Source organism: Pteropus medius, unplaced genomic scaffold (assembly GCF_902729225.1).
Source record: "Pteropus medius unplaced genomic scaffold, Ma_sr-lr_union100, whole genome shotgun sequence".
Taxonomy (NCBI): domain Eukaryota; kingdom Metazoa; phylum Chordata; class Mammalia; order Chiroptera; family Pteropodidae; genus Pteropus; species Pteropus medius.
Window position 1 is genome coordinate 20,639,517 of NW_024351729.1, and position 18,522 is coordinate 20,658,038.

Sequence of the window (18,522 nt, forward strand, 5' to 3'; positions counted from 1 at the left end):
TGTGTGTGTGTGTTCCATCATACTTCAAGATAAAATGGGTCAGAAAGCTATGTTTTAGCAAAGCAGTTTGGTGCCTTTGTGGTTGCTACATGGGCTTCTGAGTCTAAGGACTCCCTAAGTTTCAGTTTTTAATCCCTTATGCTCTTTATTATACTCTTTTCCTTGCGGTCTTTATGTAATAATAATATGCAGTATTATTTGTATAATACTTTATAATGCAACAGACAACTCTCCTCTTCAGATCATCTCTTTTCTTAGTATCTTGATGCTGTATCCTCCTGATTTTCATCCATTTCCCTGACTATCCCTTCTTAGGCTCCTTCATAGGCTCCCTTTCCTCCGTCTAGCCTCTACATGTTGTAGTTTCTTAAAGACTTTGTCTTGTACCCTTTTTCCCCCATACTTTCTAAGGAGCCAGGCTCTATCCTGCCTCAGGACTGTCACACATATTATTCTTTCTTCTCGTGACTCCCTTCTCTCCCTCCTCTTTATGTCTGATTCTTACTCCTCCCTTTTTCCCCCCGTGTACTCCGATCCATGGACTCCGCATACTGGATCATTTGCTTTTCTTCACACCTTGTACTTTCCCACCTCTATTCTTTCTACTTTTCTCATTTTGTTTTCTGCTGTGTGACAGGCAACTTCTATTTTTCATTGCCCAGCTAAAAAACCATGTTAATTCATGAAGCTTTCTTACAATCACCACAGATTTTTAAAAGTTCAGATCAGTTGATATATTTCCATACCCCTCATAGCACTCTTCACGTTTACCTCCTATTATTTTTCTATGTATGTGTTATAACCTCTGTTAGACTGTGAACTCCTCATAGGCAAGGATCTTATCTTCAACTTAACTGAATCTTCCGCAGAACATATCATAGTGTCTTATATGCAACACTTATACAATAAATATTTACCATGTTAAATTAATGAAAATGATTACTAAATCAAGCATATAGGAACATTTACATTATAGCTTGCTAAGAGTCCTCATTCTCATTCAAAAGAAATGAGAAACTTGGAATCTCTAGGATATCTGCCATTGACCTAAAAGGCTCTTATTTGTGCCCAGATATATAACTCTGAGTGAACTTTTTGTCAGACTATCTAAGAAAGGAGGCTGCTGTAAGCGGTGCAAGAAATATCAAACATTTCTGTTACTTCACCTTTCCAAGCTGAAAAAAAAAGATAGCTTCTATTGCTTTGAGCTTCTGTTGATGGTTTTCTGCTCTGCTTATTAATCAGGGTTGTATTATTTAAAAAGACCCATCCAAATATTCTTTCTCTCCTTTGAATTGTTATTGGATATTAATTTACTGCTGTAGGATACATTGGTAAAGATTTCTGAAATTGCAGGGGAGTGTTTCTTTAATCCCTCACGTCTGTTAAGTACCTTATTATAATGGAGTTCATAATCTCCTAGTTGGTAGAAGAGATGAAATGGTTACTGGGGATATTTTCTCTTGCTGCAAAATTATTATATTAGAAAACACTTCATCCAGTTTTTTAATCCTTTCCACGTGCTTCAAGATCCTTAGGAAATAAGTTGGTGGCACTGTCAGGTCACTGCGATTCAATTAGTAGCCTTTATAGGTGAGCCTTGAAAGTAGTTTTCATTAATATTGTGTACACACATTCATAACCATTAGAATGCTCAGATGAGGTCATGATTATGGCAAACATATGATCTTAGAATATCTTTATCATTCAGCATAAATTGCTGAACAGCCAGCTGGTAAGTGGTTTCAGGGGACAGGTGAGAGTGAACCTTTAGGCCATGAAGGTGTATATCCCCTTGGTTTATTCCTCTAAACACATCGCGAGGGTCAGTTTTGATCTGCTCAGCAACTTCAGTTCCATGGTGACTTTATGTCCCTATTTTCCTTTGCTTTTTTTCATACTGAAGAATTGTTTGTGAGGCAGCCTCAAGTTGCAGTCCATCTTGGAAAATGATAACATTATTAATGTATTTTCTTTTTCTGGATCATTTATAACATTGCTGGTTGACAGTTATTGTTTATTAAGTATCCATGGCTTGTAGAGAACGTTTGGTTCAGCTGAGGGCAGAAGATATGTAGCAATGACTTCCCATTCTAAAGGATTATTATGAAATTAAAATAAGGCTGGTCTTTCCTAACTTGGCCTAGGAATGATATAAGATAGACTATCCCTGGCTCATTATTTTTCACTGTCTTGCACTGTTTGATATTTACCCTGAGTGGAATTAGGGGAAGGACTAGAGCTTCTGTTTTCTATGACTACATCAGTATAGGCAGTTGTGAATTACCCAAATGAAATGACCCCTAAATTCGGGGGAGCGGGGGAGGGTAAAAGGCAACAACAACAACAATTAAAAAAACTCCTAATAACTTAGTATTTGTAATACCAAATGGAACATTTAGCTATAATTCTAAGCATGTTAGAAATTAAATTTTATTCAGTAAGTACTACCCACACTTTTTAAATATAGACTTTTGGAATAAGCATTTTGCATCTCGATCCCGCCACCCCTCCACTCCCACAAAAAGAAGTTTGGCTTTTGTGCATACTGACCATGAGGCTTTTGAACCATAATACATACCAATAGGCACACAGAAGAATATATTCTCTGTAACATGCATCACTCAAATAGAGAAAAATTAATTTATTATCTTGTGTTCTAGTGAGTCACCAGCTAATAAATCACATTGAACAGTTTTTGGATACTAACGAAATACCGTATTTTATGAAGACCATGGACTGCATCAAAGCCTTCCGGGAAGAAGCCATTCAGGTAAGGCTATCCTAGCCTCTTCCTAAACGGTTTAGCCAGCACCACAGGGGAGAGACATGCAGCATCCCACGAATAAGCCTGGGCTTTGAAATAATCATTCTCACTGTGAATAGCAATGTATGCCAAGAGAAGTAGAAATGACTAACTCATCTTACTATCAGTGTCATACCTGAGAGAGAATAAAGATGGGTGAGTCGGTAGAGTGTTTTATCCCTGGGAGTTAGCTTTTTATTATACTGTAGCCTGGCTGTATGGTTCCTATTAGAGAACCAAGGAAATTTCCATTGTAACCTCTGATAATCCAGTAATCATTTTAAAGGATGGGCCAACTCTTTTAAGGAAATTAATGGAAAATATATATTGGCGTAGTTATTGAGAAGGATTTTCTAAAGACTAGAGTAAGAATCTGAATACAGGGGCTGGGAGTGGGGTAGGAGTGGACACTGAAAATTACTCAGCACCTCTACCCTACGTTTTGTGTGGGCTTTTTGTTGATTTTATTAGAAATGTTTAGAAAACACTTCCAAAAACCCTCCAAACTTTAGGCAAGAGTTTGCAAGTTTAAATCAGAAACCGTATTTTTTAAGTAGGCATAGTTGTGGGATATGTTAGTTCTTATGTGGGTTCTTATTAAATATTTGCTGAATTAATGAGCAAATTAATTCTTAAATTGTTTAGGTACTATAAAGAATGATAAAAAAATGAAAAAATGGTTAGAATAGAATAAGAGATTCAGATGTAGATGACCCCAGTTCCCTACAGATAAAAGACAAAATTTTGGCAAAGTATAAGACAAGGATGACTCAGGTGGAGAAAAATTTGATTAGATGAAAACAGTGGAAACATATTGTTTTTTAAGTAAACCCCCCACCCCCACCCCGCTGCCGCCCCAGGGCTAGATGGAGTATCTGATAGCACTTCCTTGTACTGTCCCCACCACATGTCCTTAAAGGTACCAGGTGATTAGATTTCTTTAAAAAACAAAAAAAAAAAAGAGAGAGAGGAGGATCAAAAGAAACTTTAGAACGGAATTAATCTTAATGTATAGACCTTTCTAACTATAAAACTTTTTTTAAAAAAGCTGTTTTATGGAACAGTTGGGAAAATGTGAATACTGAGTGGGTTTTTGCTCCTATTCAGGAATTATTATTAATTTTTATGAGTATTTTTTTCTTAAATTTCTATATGTTTTAGATATTGCTTATTGAAATATTTATAGATGAAATAAGATGACGAAAATTCGCTTCCAAACAACCCAAGGGTTGTGGGAGAAGGTAGGGGTGTAGATGAAACAAGACTGGCCAAGTTGATAATTGTCGAAGTTGTGTGATGGGTCCATGAGTGTTCAATGAATTATTCTTTCTTTTTGTTTGAATATGTCTATATTAAAAGTTAAAAAACAAAGTACCCAGCCACCAAAAAACTGTGTGGCTCTGGGAAGTTCTCTACCTTCCTTCCACGGGTAAAGGAGTTCAGATTCCCAGCAAACAAATCTGAAATTTGAAATGTCAGTTTCCCATTTACCAAAGAACATTATGTAAATAGATAGATGCATTTTTAAAATTTTTATAAATGGTGGATTCAGTGTATGTAGTACTTCAGTCTGGGGATGACTTTATTTTTGTATGTGCTCTGACTTGCCACCTCCTCTACCCCCACGTTGCCACCACAGTTTTCCGAAGAGCAGCGCTTTAACAATTTCCTGAAAGCCCTTCGAGAGAAAGTAGAAATTAAACAATTAAATCATTTCTGGGAAATCGTCGTTCAGGGTAAGCTGTCATCTTCTCCAAATATTTATGCCATTTTTTTATAAATATAAACTCTAAGTATAAATTATATCATGTGATGACTTTCTGTGTGGATTTAGGAAATTCTCAGGATTCAGTTAACTAAAAATAAGCATAAATACAAAGTGATAAATAATAAGTAAACGTATAAGTCCCATCTTAAACTCTAGGTAACATGACCTGTTTCCAAGATTGCACTTTTCTATTTATTGAGAGAAGTTGTGTGGGCAAAATTGCCCCCTTTCTCAGATTCATAGACACTTTCAGCCCTGCTGGATCCATAGCACTTTCATCGACCTCGCCCATATTTTGCTCTCCTGTTACCTTTTATTTCCCTGTTCTTGGGCTTTTCTTATCAGCAGACCAGCATCTTCATGTACCAAAATCACTCAGTTCCTCACTGACCACAGTGACCAACACAAATTAAACCTAGAAAGAAGGCAGCCACACACTCTTTAAACTTTAGGCTTGATGTTTGATTTTCTTCATTGCTCTTTGCCCATTTTTTAAAACCTGACTTGATTTTCTCTTAGAACCCAAGTATAAGATATTACATCATAAAAATAGATACTAGAAAAACGACAATGTTGAAAGTGTGAAACTTCTCGCTTGAAGCAGAGCCCCCAAATTAATTTCGACCTGTGTCTTTCTGTGCAAATTCCGTGTAAAGGAGTTCTATACCTATCCGTCCGACTTCCAATGGGCAGCTTTTCCTCACACAGGCAACCATTTCTCTGACAGTTAATTTTTCATCCCTTTAACACCGGGGAGCAAAAGCAATTAGAATAGGTGGTGAGTGGGGCTTACTCAAATCACTCTCATGTCTCTGCTGCCAACCAAGTAGATGAAAGAGATTGGTTTTGGTATTTATTGAATGCCTCTAGCATATTGTTTGCTGAAAAGAAATTTACAGGACATACACAAGATATGTATTTTCTGAGAGTTAATATCCCATTGAGAGAATACACATCACTTGTGCCATTTCTAGGTGCAAATGGATGTTAAATGGATGTGCCTTCCTGAAAGTGTTTCACACATCAGATGTTTGAGGCAGGAGAAAATCTTAGGAAGAAGAGAAAACTAAAGAGTGATTTTCTATCCTTAATTTGCTCTCACTAAGCTAAAATTGCATGTTAAATGATAGGCATGGCCATGGTAAGAGCATGTTTCCTCCTGACCTTAGCCTTCTCGCCATTCCATCAATAGCAAGTAATACTACTAGAAGTCATTCTGTTATTTATTTACTGAGCTGCTGCTGCGTATTACATTGAGAGGAATATAAAGGTGAATAAAACCTCATCCCTGCCTTAGAAAAAGGTGTATAGTACTGTTAGGAGAGATAAAATTTATACAAATAGTCATGCAGGATAAGATATGATGAGAGCCATTTCAAAGAGATAAATAAAGTGATCAGAGAATTCTAAAGGAGAGAGTATTTCTACCTGGATTTAGTCAAGGAAGACTTCATGGAGCAGGTAGCATTTGAGAAGTGGCCTTTATTTTACACAAGCAAAAATAGGAGAAAGGATAATGTAAAATGGAAGGAACAATGTGAGTTAAGTACCTTTAGAGTTTGATATTTCTTATAGGGAAGAGCACCTTTATAGTTTTAAAAATCTCCAGTGCAAAATGGAAGGAGGTATGGTGGAAAGGAGGGTGGAACTGGGGTTAATTCTGTCCTTGGATTTTACTCTGTGAATTATTTTTTAGATGGAATTACTCTGATCACCAAAGATGAAGCCTCTGGAAGTTCTGTCACAGATGAAGAAGCCAAAAAGGTATTGATAAGTCTGTCTTCAGATGTGTCTGTCATTGCAGTGGATATCATTGTCTTGATGCCCATTCTTACTTGAAGAAGTCAAATTTTAAGGGTAACTAAAATTAATATACCCATTTTTACTCAACCAACAGGCAAATTGCTTCAGCTGCAGCATCCTTATGGGAGAAATTATAATTTCACTCAGTTTTCCATAGACTGTGGTATGTTTCCAGAGCTCATACGTGATCCCAGCTTCAGTAGCTCCGGAGTCCAAGCTTAGCCTGGACCATAGGGTCTAGGCTATGAAATCCCTTTAGCCCAGGGATTCTCACCCTGGCCACACAGTAGTCACCTGGGAGCTGTTTTGTTTTTAAAAAAGTGCTGATGACCGGGCCCCTCCCCCAAGCTACTGTTTATCTGAGATGGGTCCTAGGCATGGTTTTGAATTTTGAAAGCCCCCGTGGTCATTGTAATTTGCAGCAAGGTAGAGAACACTAGTATTCTAGCATAAGGCACATCCACGTGTTTTCAGTAAGTAGAAGACCCCGTGTACGCAAACCCCGTGCACTTGGATTGACACAGGCCATTTGGCCAGTGTCTCCCTGTTGTTTGGTATAGGAATACTGAATCTGATTTAGCTGTGAGTCAAATGCATGTGGCTATTTAGCTCAGTAATCCTTTATTATACCTCAGGTTTTTGATGACATTTTAATGAAATTAAATTGAATAGCTCAAAAGTAGATGGTTCATAACATTAAGTTTCAGTTAGTCACTGACTGATCCAGTCCTGCTAGCACAGCACTTGGCAGCTGTCAGGTATGTACTAAGCTAAGCCTCTGCTATATGCTAGACACTGTGTTGGATGATAAGACAGCACCCCAGTCCTCTAGAAACTCAGTTACAAGGTTGCATAGGAGGGAGTGAGACTCGAAAAATAACTACACACAGTAAGGGAGAGGTCGGTCTGAAGTGGCAGAACAGGAATCTTAAAGGAATGGCCAGAAGAGGGCTGGAAATGTTCATCATATGGCTAAATTCAGGCCAAATTAAAATGCCTTGAATTTTTATAAAGTCATTTGGCAGAGACAATAATGTTGTTTGGGAGAGTAGTCAGAATATACAATAATTTTTATTAAGTACTGTGCCTGGCAAAAGCATTTTTTAAAATAGATATGGTCTTTGCTTTCAGAAAGTAATACCTTGTAACTTTAGCAGCATAGATGCTGATTATTGTCTCAGAAGGGGTTGAGAGGGAGAGAGAGAGAGAGAGAAAGAGTTTAGATTGATTTATTTTAAGAACTTGGCTCACACAATTGTGTAGGCTGGCGCATCTGAAAGTTGTAGGGCAGGTCAGCAAGCTGGAAACTCAAGCAGGATTTCTGTGTTACAGTCTTGAGGCAGATTTCCTTTGGATGAGAACCGATTAGATGAGGGCTAGCAACATTATTGAGGGTAATCTTTACTTAATGTTAGCTGATTATAAAAGTTAATCACATCTACAAAATACCTTCACAGCAACATTGAGACTGGTGTTTGAAGCAGTAACTGGGTACCATAACTTACCTAAGTTGACACATAAAATTAATCATCAATATGGTAAAGGCTTATCAGTTTTTGCTAAACAAGTAAAATTAGTCAAGACAAATAATTTTAGTCATTGTTGTATTAAAATAATATCTGTTATCTAGATGAGAGTTGAGTACATATTACGGTTTTTGGAGGAAGAGGGGAGCAGTGATCTTAAAAAGGTAGTTTTCTTCACAGCAGTACATTTAACCAAAGGTGTCACAGCTAAGTGAATGCAGAATATTAGAGAGGAAAGAAATCGAAGAAGGGATAATATGCTTCTTGCAGACAGTCTGAGGTTTGTTCTTTGTTGCATGTGTGGTATCTTCTTTGAAATTTAAGGGCACAGAGCTTTTCCAAAAGGAATTTTATTGTCTGATAATTAAGCTGTGGAGAGGAATTTCAGTTAATGATTACATATGGGGTGGTGTCCTTACGTGATTCTACTATCAGCAGAACTGATTTCAGTTGGTTGTAATTTAAGACAGTTCTGAAAACTTCTCCATCTTCAAATAAAGAAGAAACAGTAAACACAGTAGAGCCTATGGTTCTGCCTCACATGTGCATGCTGTCATGTCTGACTTGCAAGATTATGCTTTTACGTCTCCTTCAGTATCACATGAATCCTTTGTTTTGTTTTTCAGAGTAAAGACTTAATCCTTTGTATTAAAAACGTTTTTAAATGGCACCTGTTGATATTTGGGGAGACGTGTAGAAGAGATTGCACATTTACAGATGGTAATGGGGAGAATTACCTAGAGAGATTCTGGCTCATGGAAGCTGATTCCTTGTGGTTTTAATAGGAGAGACACGCTTCAGCTATTTCTCTTGGCCAAGTTAGGGAAGCATAATCACTTTTGATCATGTGTTTAAAAAGTCATTTACATTGCCTTCAAAACAAGTGTTACATTTTGTCACTTCTCAAATAATCAATTAAGGAAACTTGACTATAATCAGAGAGATTGAAGAACAATCTTCATGGTGCTCTTAAACTCTTTTCAAGATATTTACAAGTTATTTAAAGTTGACAAGCTATCAAATTCTTGCTATAAAATGTTGATGATTTGAAGGGAAATAATTATCCAGGGATGTCCATTTGAAGTGAAAACTGAATCTTAACTTTATACTTGCAAATCTTAAGGAGTGCCATTCCCCCCACTGTATTCTAGAAATGTGTGGATTTTTTGACTCTTTGGCAAATATAGGTAAGTCAGCCCTGCTGCAGAAATAGAAAGTTTTTCCATCACATAAATTTAGATACAAATAGTCATTTTCTTTTAAGTGTACTGATACCTCTCATTTCATTTTGAAGCCTGGAATAGCTCTTACCCCTTTTATGTTCATTTTTATTGTCATTATAACCTGTCAATTCTTAACTTTTTCCATTTTCTACTTGCTATTTTTAGACATGGCATTAACATTTGATGTTTGGTAAAGTCTTTGTGTAGCTCTTGTGTACCTTCCATCCATCACTTCATTCTCAAAGCATGGTGTGGACAGAATTGTGGCTGTGCATCCTGGCACATTCCAGGAGCACCTGGGCTTTAGCCCTTGGCCACAAGACCTGGACTTGTGGAAGATCAGGATAGACTGGTCCTCCACTTGAAGTTTATCTTTGTTATCAAAAACCTTTTTTTTCCTTTTTAACGTTTCTTCTTGCTAACCTGTGTTATAGTTAGGACAGTGGTTCTCAACCAGGAGATTTTGCTCCCTAGACGGCATTTGGCAGTCTGGAGACGTGATTGGTGGTTGCGGCAGGGGCATGCTGCTGACCCCTACTGAGCAAAGGCCAAGAGTGATTGGAAACACCCTGCAGAGCACGGGGCAGCCCCCAAACAAATAATTATCTGGCCCAGCGTTGATAATGGCGCTGCCGAAAAGCACTGGATTAGAAGAACCTATACAAGCCAGATACTTAACTGAGGCAGAGAACATTGGCTTATGTTGAAAAGAATTGTATTCAGCTGGAAAGAATCCTGATGACCTCCTTACTGAGTTTTTATTTTTAAAACTGAAAGCTTACAAGGAAGCCTGTTATGTAAAACGGATAAAGGTGGCACTCCTCAGCTGATGGACAGTGGACGTGGCAGATGGGGAGTACCCATGCCCAGGGGACTCGGAGGACCTCACAGAGCAGAACCTGAAAAATACCGATCTAGTGCAAACTTCTTATTTTATAGATGAAAAACTTAGTGCCTTGAGAAGTAAAATGACCTGTCTGAGGCCTCATAGTAAGCCATTGGCCAGGAAACCAATTGTAGGCCGACCTCCTACATTCTTTTAACTCTGTATTAAGAACACGCTGGGGACAGAGGATTTATCCCCATGGCTTTGGAGTATTGTTTCTCATGGGATTCTAAGAGGCTGAGCTATGCCTAAACATTTGATCCACGCTCTTTGCGGGAGAAATCATCTTTTTAACACTAATCTTTCTTGTAGCAGCCTATGTTAGTTTTCTTTGTTATTGTTGACATTGATTCTCCAGCTTAATGTCATATGTGCTCAGAGCTTAGCCATCTGGTCATTTTACAGATGCTATCTAGAGAGGTGAAGTTGATTTGCTCAGTGTCTTACAACAAGTTCTTGGCCAGTAGGACTGACCGGAATCCAGACCCTTGGACTCCTACTATAGTCAGATTTGGCCCCACCTCTCCATGCCCCCACCTTAGAATGCCACCTGCCACATCTACATAAAGAAAAGATTCTCACACCCCCTCTTTCAAGAGTATGCTCGTTTTTGTGTGAGAGATCACCAAAGTCTTGTGAAGGATTATAAGATCGGAATTAAGAATCATTTCCTGAGAACAGTGGTCTCTAGCTGCTGGCCCTTGATGGACCCCAGGATATTTTCCTTTGTTCTTTTCCACTTTCCTTTCCTGGCTTAAATCTCTGGTGTCTTTGTTCTATATGCTAGTCTAAGAAAAGCAGTAATGAAAATGTCACAGTGTTACCTTAACTTTTGTTTAGACCTTGATACTTTTAAGATATAATTTTTAAATCTTTATTGAAGTTGAGAATACATACAGTAAATACAAAAATCTTAAATGTGCAACCTGATGAATTCTTACACATTCATATATCTTGATGCCTAGCTCCCAGATCAAAATATAGAATATTCTCATCACCCCATAGGCTCCCTTGTACCTTCCCAGGCATAATTCCCCTATCCCCCAAGGTAACCACTGTTCCAACATTTGTCACTTGAGAATAGTTTTGCCTGTTCTTAACCTTCTTATAATTGGAATTAGGCCTTTTATGTTTCATTTATATTGTCAAGAATTGTTCATTATTTATAGCTTTGTAGTATTCCCTTCTATGGTTATACCACAATTTACTTATCTGTTCTCCTGTTGATGGACACTTGATTGTTTCCAAACTGGCAGTTATGAAGAAAAATGCTATGGATATTCTTGTACATATTATTTGGTGGACATATGTTGGGTATATTCTTAGGAACTGGAACATAAAACCTACAGCATCAGAAAAAATTTTTGCATACTTTATTTCATCTGAAACTCAGTACAACTCCATGAGATAGATAGGGTAAGTAGTAATATTCCCATTTTATTTGTGAGGAAAATTTGTTATGGAAAAGTTAAGTAGCCAGCGCCCAGGGTTACTGAGGAACTGACAGAGCTAAGGTTATGGCTCTATTCTTCCATACTAGGTTGCAGGATTTCTCTGTTGCACTCTACTGCTTTTATAGCATGAAATAACTACCGGGGGCTTTATTTTAGCAGAATATATACAAGTGGACTTTTATTCTTTCTGGTGCTTTTATACATCTGGATTATGGGCGATTTTTTTGGACTTGCTTGATGGTGTTTGAATCAGCCCAGCCGAAGCCATGTGCTTTTAATTTGGGGATCGGTAAGGTTCTGAGCACAAGCTGAATGTTTCTAGTTTTATGGAGGGAAAGGACTGGAAATTTTATACAGATGTTATTGATTCCATTTCTCAGCTTATGGCCAGGATTGCATTGAATTTATCCATTCTCTTAAGATCTCCAAGTAAAGAGGCTCTTTCTCGGTACCCCATGTAAGTGACGGTGGTCCGAGGGAGGAGAAGTGCGTTACACCAGTGCCCTTTCTATTTATTCTCTACTTCTTCAGCATATTGCAGAGGTAAGACACACGCAAAAAATTATGAGACTAGACTCCTCCCTTTTTCTGATGTTTTCAGAGAATCTGTTGGGATTATTGAGAAAGCAGGCCAATTACTGAACTCTCTGCTATATCTCTAGCTTCCCTGTCACTGCACAGCTTGGAAATTACTTGCAGTTAAAAACTCTGATGATGAGGAGTGATGTGTATAAGAGCTCAGCCTTGCCTGGGGGCTTTGGGAAAGATTGTGGATGGCAGCCCAGCTTTTAACCGTAATTTGCTTACGCAGAAATGTTGAGCAGATCTATCAGGAAAATCAGTTGCAGATGTTCAGCACTTGATGGAAACGACAGATTGTTTGCTGCTGCTCCTCAGTTCCTAGGAGTTAGGTCTGGTCTCAGAGATGTGCCATTTGTGTTTAATTGTATATACCGTGGTCGATCTGTGCAGGCGGTCCTATCTTAATTTATCCTGTCATTGCAGTATGAAAGGGGCTTTGCAGGTGGGGAGGGAACGGGAATTGGAGCTTTTAGAACCATGTGCCAAAAAAACATGAGAGATTTTCTAGACTCATCAGTAAGTACCTACCGTGTATCAGGTTACTAAAGGGTGATCAAAGATGAGTGCGCTGTAGAACCTTTTGGCCCACAGAGTTTGTGTTTGGAAAGCGCTGGCCGTTCTTGGCCCCAGTGAGGTTTATGACAGCTCTACTCTTTATTTTCTTCACCCCAAATGGATGTCTTATTCTTAGCTGTGTGTTTCTGATATAGGGAAAATCATGTGGAGATTAATGATAATGAGAAGAGAAACAAAATAAAAATTATTTTTTAACAGTAATAATTACGAGAATCATAAATAAAGATCAATTTGGGAATCTTGGATAGAGCAGTTTAACCTTTAGACATAAACCATATGCAAATACATATGTGGCTTTCTTATTTATCTGTATTTGGTCCTCAGATATCTTTATTAATAATCTACCAGAATAAATAAAATTAATGATATAGAAGCTGCATTACAGTTCTGTTCCAGACTGTACCACCATTGGTGGCATTTTCTGCCTCTTACACCATTGAGTCCCAGCACTGAACAGTCCAGTTTCGGGTGGTCAAAAGGCTATAGAAATATCCACAAATGCTTTAGAAAAAGACAGATTCCCAACCTCTCGGTCATGCTTGAAGATGATGAGTGGGGAGGTGGCTTTTGGCTGAGGGGTGAAAAGTCAGGAGAGAGTTCGTGTCTACAGGGAACCATCATGGCCACATGCACAGTGCTAACGAAGCATCGTCCAGTTCTGCACAGACGGTTGCCGCTGTTGCCATTCTGCTAACTCTGTGTGTTAGCACAATTAGGAAGGATGTGCAGTGCTTCAAGTCCTCTGAGTTGTAAATACAGCACAAAGACTGCTTGTCGTAGCCTTGCTACACACAGCCTAATGCTTAAAGGGTGACGTTGGTTTTGATTTGTTAGACATATTTCAGTGTGTTTATGTTTTAGTTTTAGAGGCCTCGATTGTGTCCGTTGTACCACAAATATAACATGAATGTATAGAGAAAGCAGTTCTTGCATGTTTTCATGTTGAGAAAGTGAGAAAAGTGTAACTACACTTTTCCCCTTAGGTGGAGGCAGCTGCAGGAGAGCAGAAGTGGGCTGGCTGGCGGGTGCACTCACCGCAGGCGTGCTCCATGCACACTGACCCCGAGGAGCGCCAGCGGGGGGAGAGAGGCATGCTCCACCTTCCACTTCTCCTTTTAAAAACACTCACTCCTGTAGAACCATCTCTGCCACCATTTTCAGTACTCATGCTACCAGAAGATCACTTCTGGTATTAGGATAGATAAGTGGTTGACAAAACCTAGCTCTTAGACGTAGTTACCACATGTCTTGACGAAAAAGAGTCCCCACCGCTGTCTCTTGAAGGGACAGGATGGAGAGCAGGAGTGTTCAGATGGTTTTCAAGGGCACTCACTACCCTTTTAAAATCTGAGTTTCACTCCTCAATCCTTGCAGATTTTAGTTCAGGCCCTTGCTCTTTTATGTGTCTGCCTTTTAGAAGCTCCAGATCTGGAACATTGCTGCTGAACAGAAGCGAACACTAGAAGTTTTCTCATCCACCTTTCTGTTTTCAAACCATTTCTAACACAAACTGAAGGATTTACAGAAAGGAATTGAACAACCTCCCAAGCTCACCCATTTTTTGTTTCACATCATTTACAAGAAGTTCTTCCTTTGATCTCTTCTGTGCACAGTGGAGTTGAAGAATGGATGATAATAATCTTTAAGCTCAGACCCTTGATTCTTGCGCTCCCTTCAGAAGAGACCAAGACTTGCTGGTTTGGGGAGTTTGGTTCTTTTCCTAACGCTGATGAGCCCATGTGTTTCCTGTGGAAGCACAAATGGGAATATCAGGTATCATCAGTGCTCGACGTAGGCCCCTTTACATTGTCACTACCTTGGCGAGCCATGTCATTTCCTGCCTCTTCACAAGAACTTTCTCTGTGACTAGGTAGTGTGGACTACTCAACTTCAAAATTAGTCTTTTTGTCCAAAGACAAATGAAGGAGCAGATGTGAAGATATTTCTTTTGGGCCATTTGTAGTGAGACTTTGCTAAGCAGATCTTCTTAGATTTGCCTGTTACAGTGCTAGCAGTTTGTTCCTTCATCAGAAGAGAGGAAAATGTTCTTTTGGTATTCATGACCAACTTTATATTCACAGTTTCTGGCCCCCAAAGAAAATCCCAGTGAAGACACAGCAGCCGTATTTGAAGAAGGTGGCGATGTGGATGATTTAGTAAGTACTTTTAACATATACTAGCTGTTCTAATGATTGAAGTCATCTGAGCTTTAAACATAGCATGAAGGCTGCTTATCATAGACTTGTTTCTTATTTGTGTTTTATTTCTAACACACCAGAAGCTCTCTACACTATTATTTATTGCCATTATATATTTAATCAGATAGGTGACTTCATAATGGAAATTTCTGTACTTAGTGGTTTTAGTTATATGTTCATTCAGTTTAATCCTCTTCTTTGAAGGACTAAAGAACTGGGGAGGCTATTCCTATAAGTAGTAAAATGTCTTAATTTACTGAAGTTGTTCTTAACAAAATAAGCAATAACAACATGTGATTTGTGTGGGTTGACAAATAAAAACAGCCTTTAAAAAGCCTCATTCCTAAATGTTCTCAGTTAACGTAAGCAGCAGAGGCTTACAGGCATTTGAGGATTTCTGCACCTCATCACACTGTGTCCGGGTGCCTGGGAGGCAGTGTGGAAGTGTTGGCCTTTACATCCATCTTTCGTGTGTGGAAACTTTCTACCTTTAAGCCTCACATGACAGCTGTCCAGTAAAAACTTTCAGCCTTTTGTGGAAAAGTTCTTAGTATTGGAGTGAGGTGATACTTGTTATTTAACTCCTTAAATAGCAATGAGTAAGTGTGCAAGTACGTGCATACTATCAATGAAGAGAGCTATTGTCATTAAACTCTTTCTCACCAGGGAAGCAGTGTTCTGAAGTTGTCCTGGTTCCTTTCTAAATGTATTGTTCCTGTTAACAGCTGGACCTGATCTAGGTCCTGGATGTGTGGGGAGTCTGCAAGCCTTGTCATCACTGTCGTGCTGGGAGCTCTACACAGAACCTAGAGGAAGCCATTCAAGGGGACAGGAAGGTCTGGTGATGGTCCCTGCAGGTTACATGGAAGTGAATCACCTAATTCTCTGTGTAGTAAATATATGCATATATAAGGGATATTTAGATCTCATACAAGTTTATAAAGAGACATTGTTATTTTCTGATCGGTGTATTATTTCTCTTGTGGTCTTATTGATCTTCATACGTAACTCACGTGCTTTGAAGTTTCTGGAAAATGGATTTCCTCCTCACCTGGTATCTTGGTGAGGATTGCAGCCCTCATGGAGTTATCTCACCCAGCACTGTGGCATGGTCACTGGTGAGTTTCTCAGTCCTCCCCAGGTGTTGTCCTTTGTCCGATCATCTCACAGCCGTCACTGCTTATGCTGATCACGCAATGGCATTTGTTCCCTATCAACAGAAAGCTGGGTTTGGAGACTCTTGGGTGAGGTCTGGCCCGTTATTCTTTTTATTTAAGCCTTTTAGTCACGCATTACTTTGTCTTTATATGCCTGTAGGTGGGAAATTAAGGAAATTAAGCAGGGTGGAAGGGGGAGCATGGCCTTCCTGCACATACCCATTTTAAGCAGTGAGTTATGGTGTCCTCATAAAGATGCTCTTTTGGCCCAGCTTCTGGCATACTAGCGAACCCTGAAAAAACAAAAACTTGCCACCAGTAATTAGGATTTTATCATTTCATTATTCGACTTTCGGGTCTCGTGAGAGAAAGTTTGGTCGTGTTAAAACACTTTTTAATTTCCCAGTCTTTCCCAACTCCACCTAAGTGTCCTTTCCTTTTTCTCTGTATGATGTTTTTTTTGTTTTTTTTTTTTTTTACCTAAAAGAAGAAATAGCAAAGCATTATTTTGTTTTCCTGACCTCATTTCTTCCCAGAATTCTAACTCCTCTTTCCTTTTTGTCACAAACTTTGTGGTACACAATCTCCCATATCCTCACCACCCCTATAAGTGGTCATTGACTCACTTCAATTTGCAGACATAACGTTAAAGGCACAAATGACTCGCTCCTCCTGCGGATCACTGCTCATTACTAATCGTCTGCAAGAGAACGCTTCAGTGCTTTGCTGAGAATTAAAGACCCTCTGTGCATTGATTGAAATGGATCTCCACAACAGAACATCATTCAGTCAGCTGAGGGGAGAGAGGGAGGAGTGGCTTACTCGGGGCCTCTGGGACACCCCGTGATACTGTGCAAACTCGAGTCAATCTTGACATAGAGGTGCCCGTTTAAAGCAACCCCAGCGATGCCATGTCTTACTGTCCAGTTGGAGAGTTACATCCCAGGATATGTGTGTGACTTGGATGAAACTGAGACATTTCATAGAATTAACAAGAAAAACTTTGTTCTCAAAATTCCACATTATTCTCATCAGCTCCTCCTGGCAGTATGAATCAGTTCTGTGAGCATGGCCTCAGAAGCATCCCTTGTTGTTGGCAATTGGTGGAATTTCCTCTTGGAAATAATCTTTCTGTCAAACCAAGTAACAAACCAGGAAATGTTTGAATTAAGTTAGTCCTTTAGATCTTCTGATATTTTTTGATTTATGATGCAGGCAGTGGGTTATTTTTGCTTCCCTAAGCACATTTTTACCTAAATTATCTGAATACCTGAAGGAAGAAATCAGTTTAACAGGCTAGAATGAGAAAGGGTTAAATTAGCCATGTAATTTCTAAATCCGTTTCATGTAGGCAGTGTGTACGTGCTGTGTAGACTTGGTCAGAGCATACTGTTCTGAGTAGAGGTATCGTTTTTTTTTAAATTGTGTAAACGTATTGGGATGACGTGGATTAATAAGAATATATAGGTTTCAAGTGTACAATTCTATAATACACCATCTGTATATTGCATTGTGTGTTCACCACCCAAAGTCAAGTCTCCTTCCGTCACCATATATTTGACCCCCTTTATCCTCTTCTACCTCCCCTCCCCCTTCCTTCTGGTAACCACCATACAGTTGTCTGTGTCTGCGAGTGTTTGTCTTGTTTGATTGTTTGTTTGTTGCTTTCTGTTTTATATTCCACATATGAGTGAAATCATATGGTTCTTGATTTTTTCCATCTTGGGGGCATCATGTTTTGAATGAACACATCCAAAGTCCCCTTGCCCTGAGATGAGATTTGCAGAGCTATAGAACTCCTAGGTGTTCTGCTGACTGTGGCCTTGGGAGAGCAGCAGGCAGTATCGTCCTCAGGCATGTGCTGGTCCTCGGAGCCCGTTAGTCCCGCAAATGATAGGTTTGCATGCATGTGACCTGGAAATCACTGTCAGCCCTGTCGTCTTTGGTCTTCTCTAACATTTACTGGCTTACAGAGGAGGTAGAGATAAAGGTGGAGGACTCACCCACCTCTCCAGTCACAACCCTTATGCCCCTTGAGGGTGTGCACTGCCCTTCTGGTAAGAACCACTAACTTAAATGTTGGAGTTTAATCCTTTGCCAATTGATTTACATAGAAAATTTAGAATCTTAGAAGATTCTTCAGAAAACCATATTGGGGATAGGCAGTTTTTTACCTAGTTAAGGATAGTTATGAAAATAAATGGACACATATATATTTCTGTTTTGAATATGTACAGTGCTAATGACTAGCTTTACGGCTAATTTTGATTCAGGCAACATATAATGTGTTGGTCCACTGTCTCACATTGTCTTCATTTTGTATTGCCCCCTTTCTCCCAGGTACTCTAGGTTCAAAACACAAGCTCATAGCTCATTTGGAGTAGATCCCTTGAGGGAAAAGACCACTAGGCAAGCCCAGGTCCTAGATTCGAGTTCTGCCTCTGCTATTTTCTCTGTGGCCTTTATTGAGATGCTAAACCTGTTACCTGCCTCCCAGGCTTACTAAGAAAGAACATGCCCATTGAAAGTACTATGTAAACTAT

At 39.2% G+C, this 18,522-nt stretch overlaps 1 protein-coding gene across 1 annotated transcript in view; it reads left to right on the forward strand.

Moving 5' to 3' along the window:
* The window catches only part of XRCC5 (X-ray repair cross complementing 5), a 77,049-nt gene extending 61,264 nt beyond the window's left edge, over window positions 1-15,785 (forward strand). Inside the window, 5 exon segments of the mRNA XM_039844722.1 lie at window positions 2,664-2,773; window positions 4,446-4,542; window positions 6,271-6,338; window positions 14,706-14,780; window positions 15,548-15,785. Coding sequence (XP_039700656.1) covers window positions 2,664-2,773; window positions 4,446-4,542; window positions 6,271-6,338; window positions 14,706-14,780; window positions 15,548-15,562 — 365 coding nt within the window. The 3' untranslated portion in view covers window positions 15,563-15,785.
* Window positions 15,786-18,522: the final 2,737 nt, after the last annotated feature.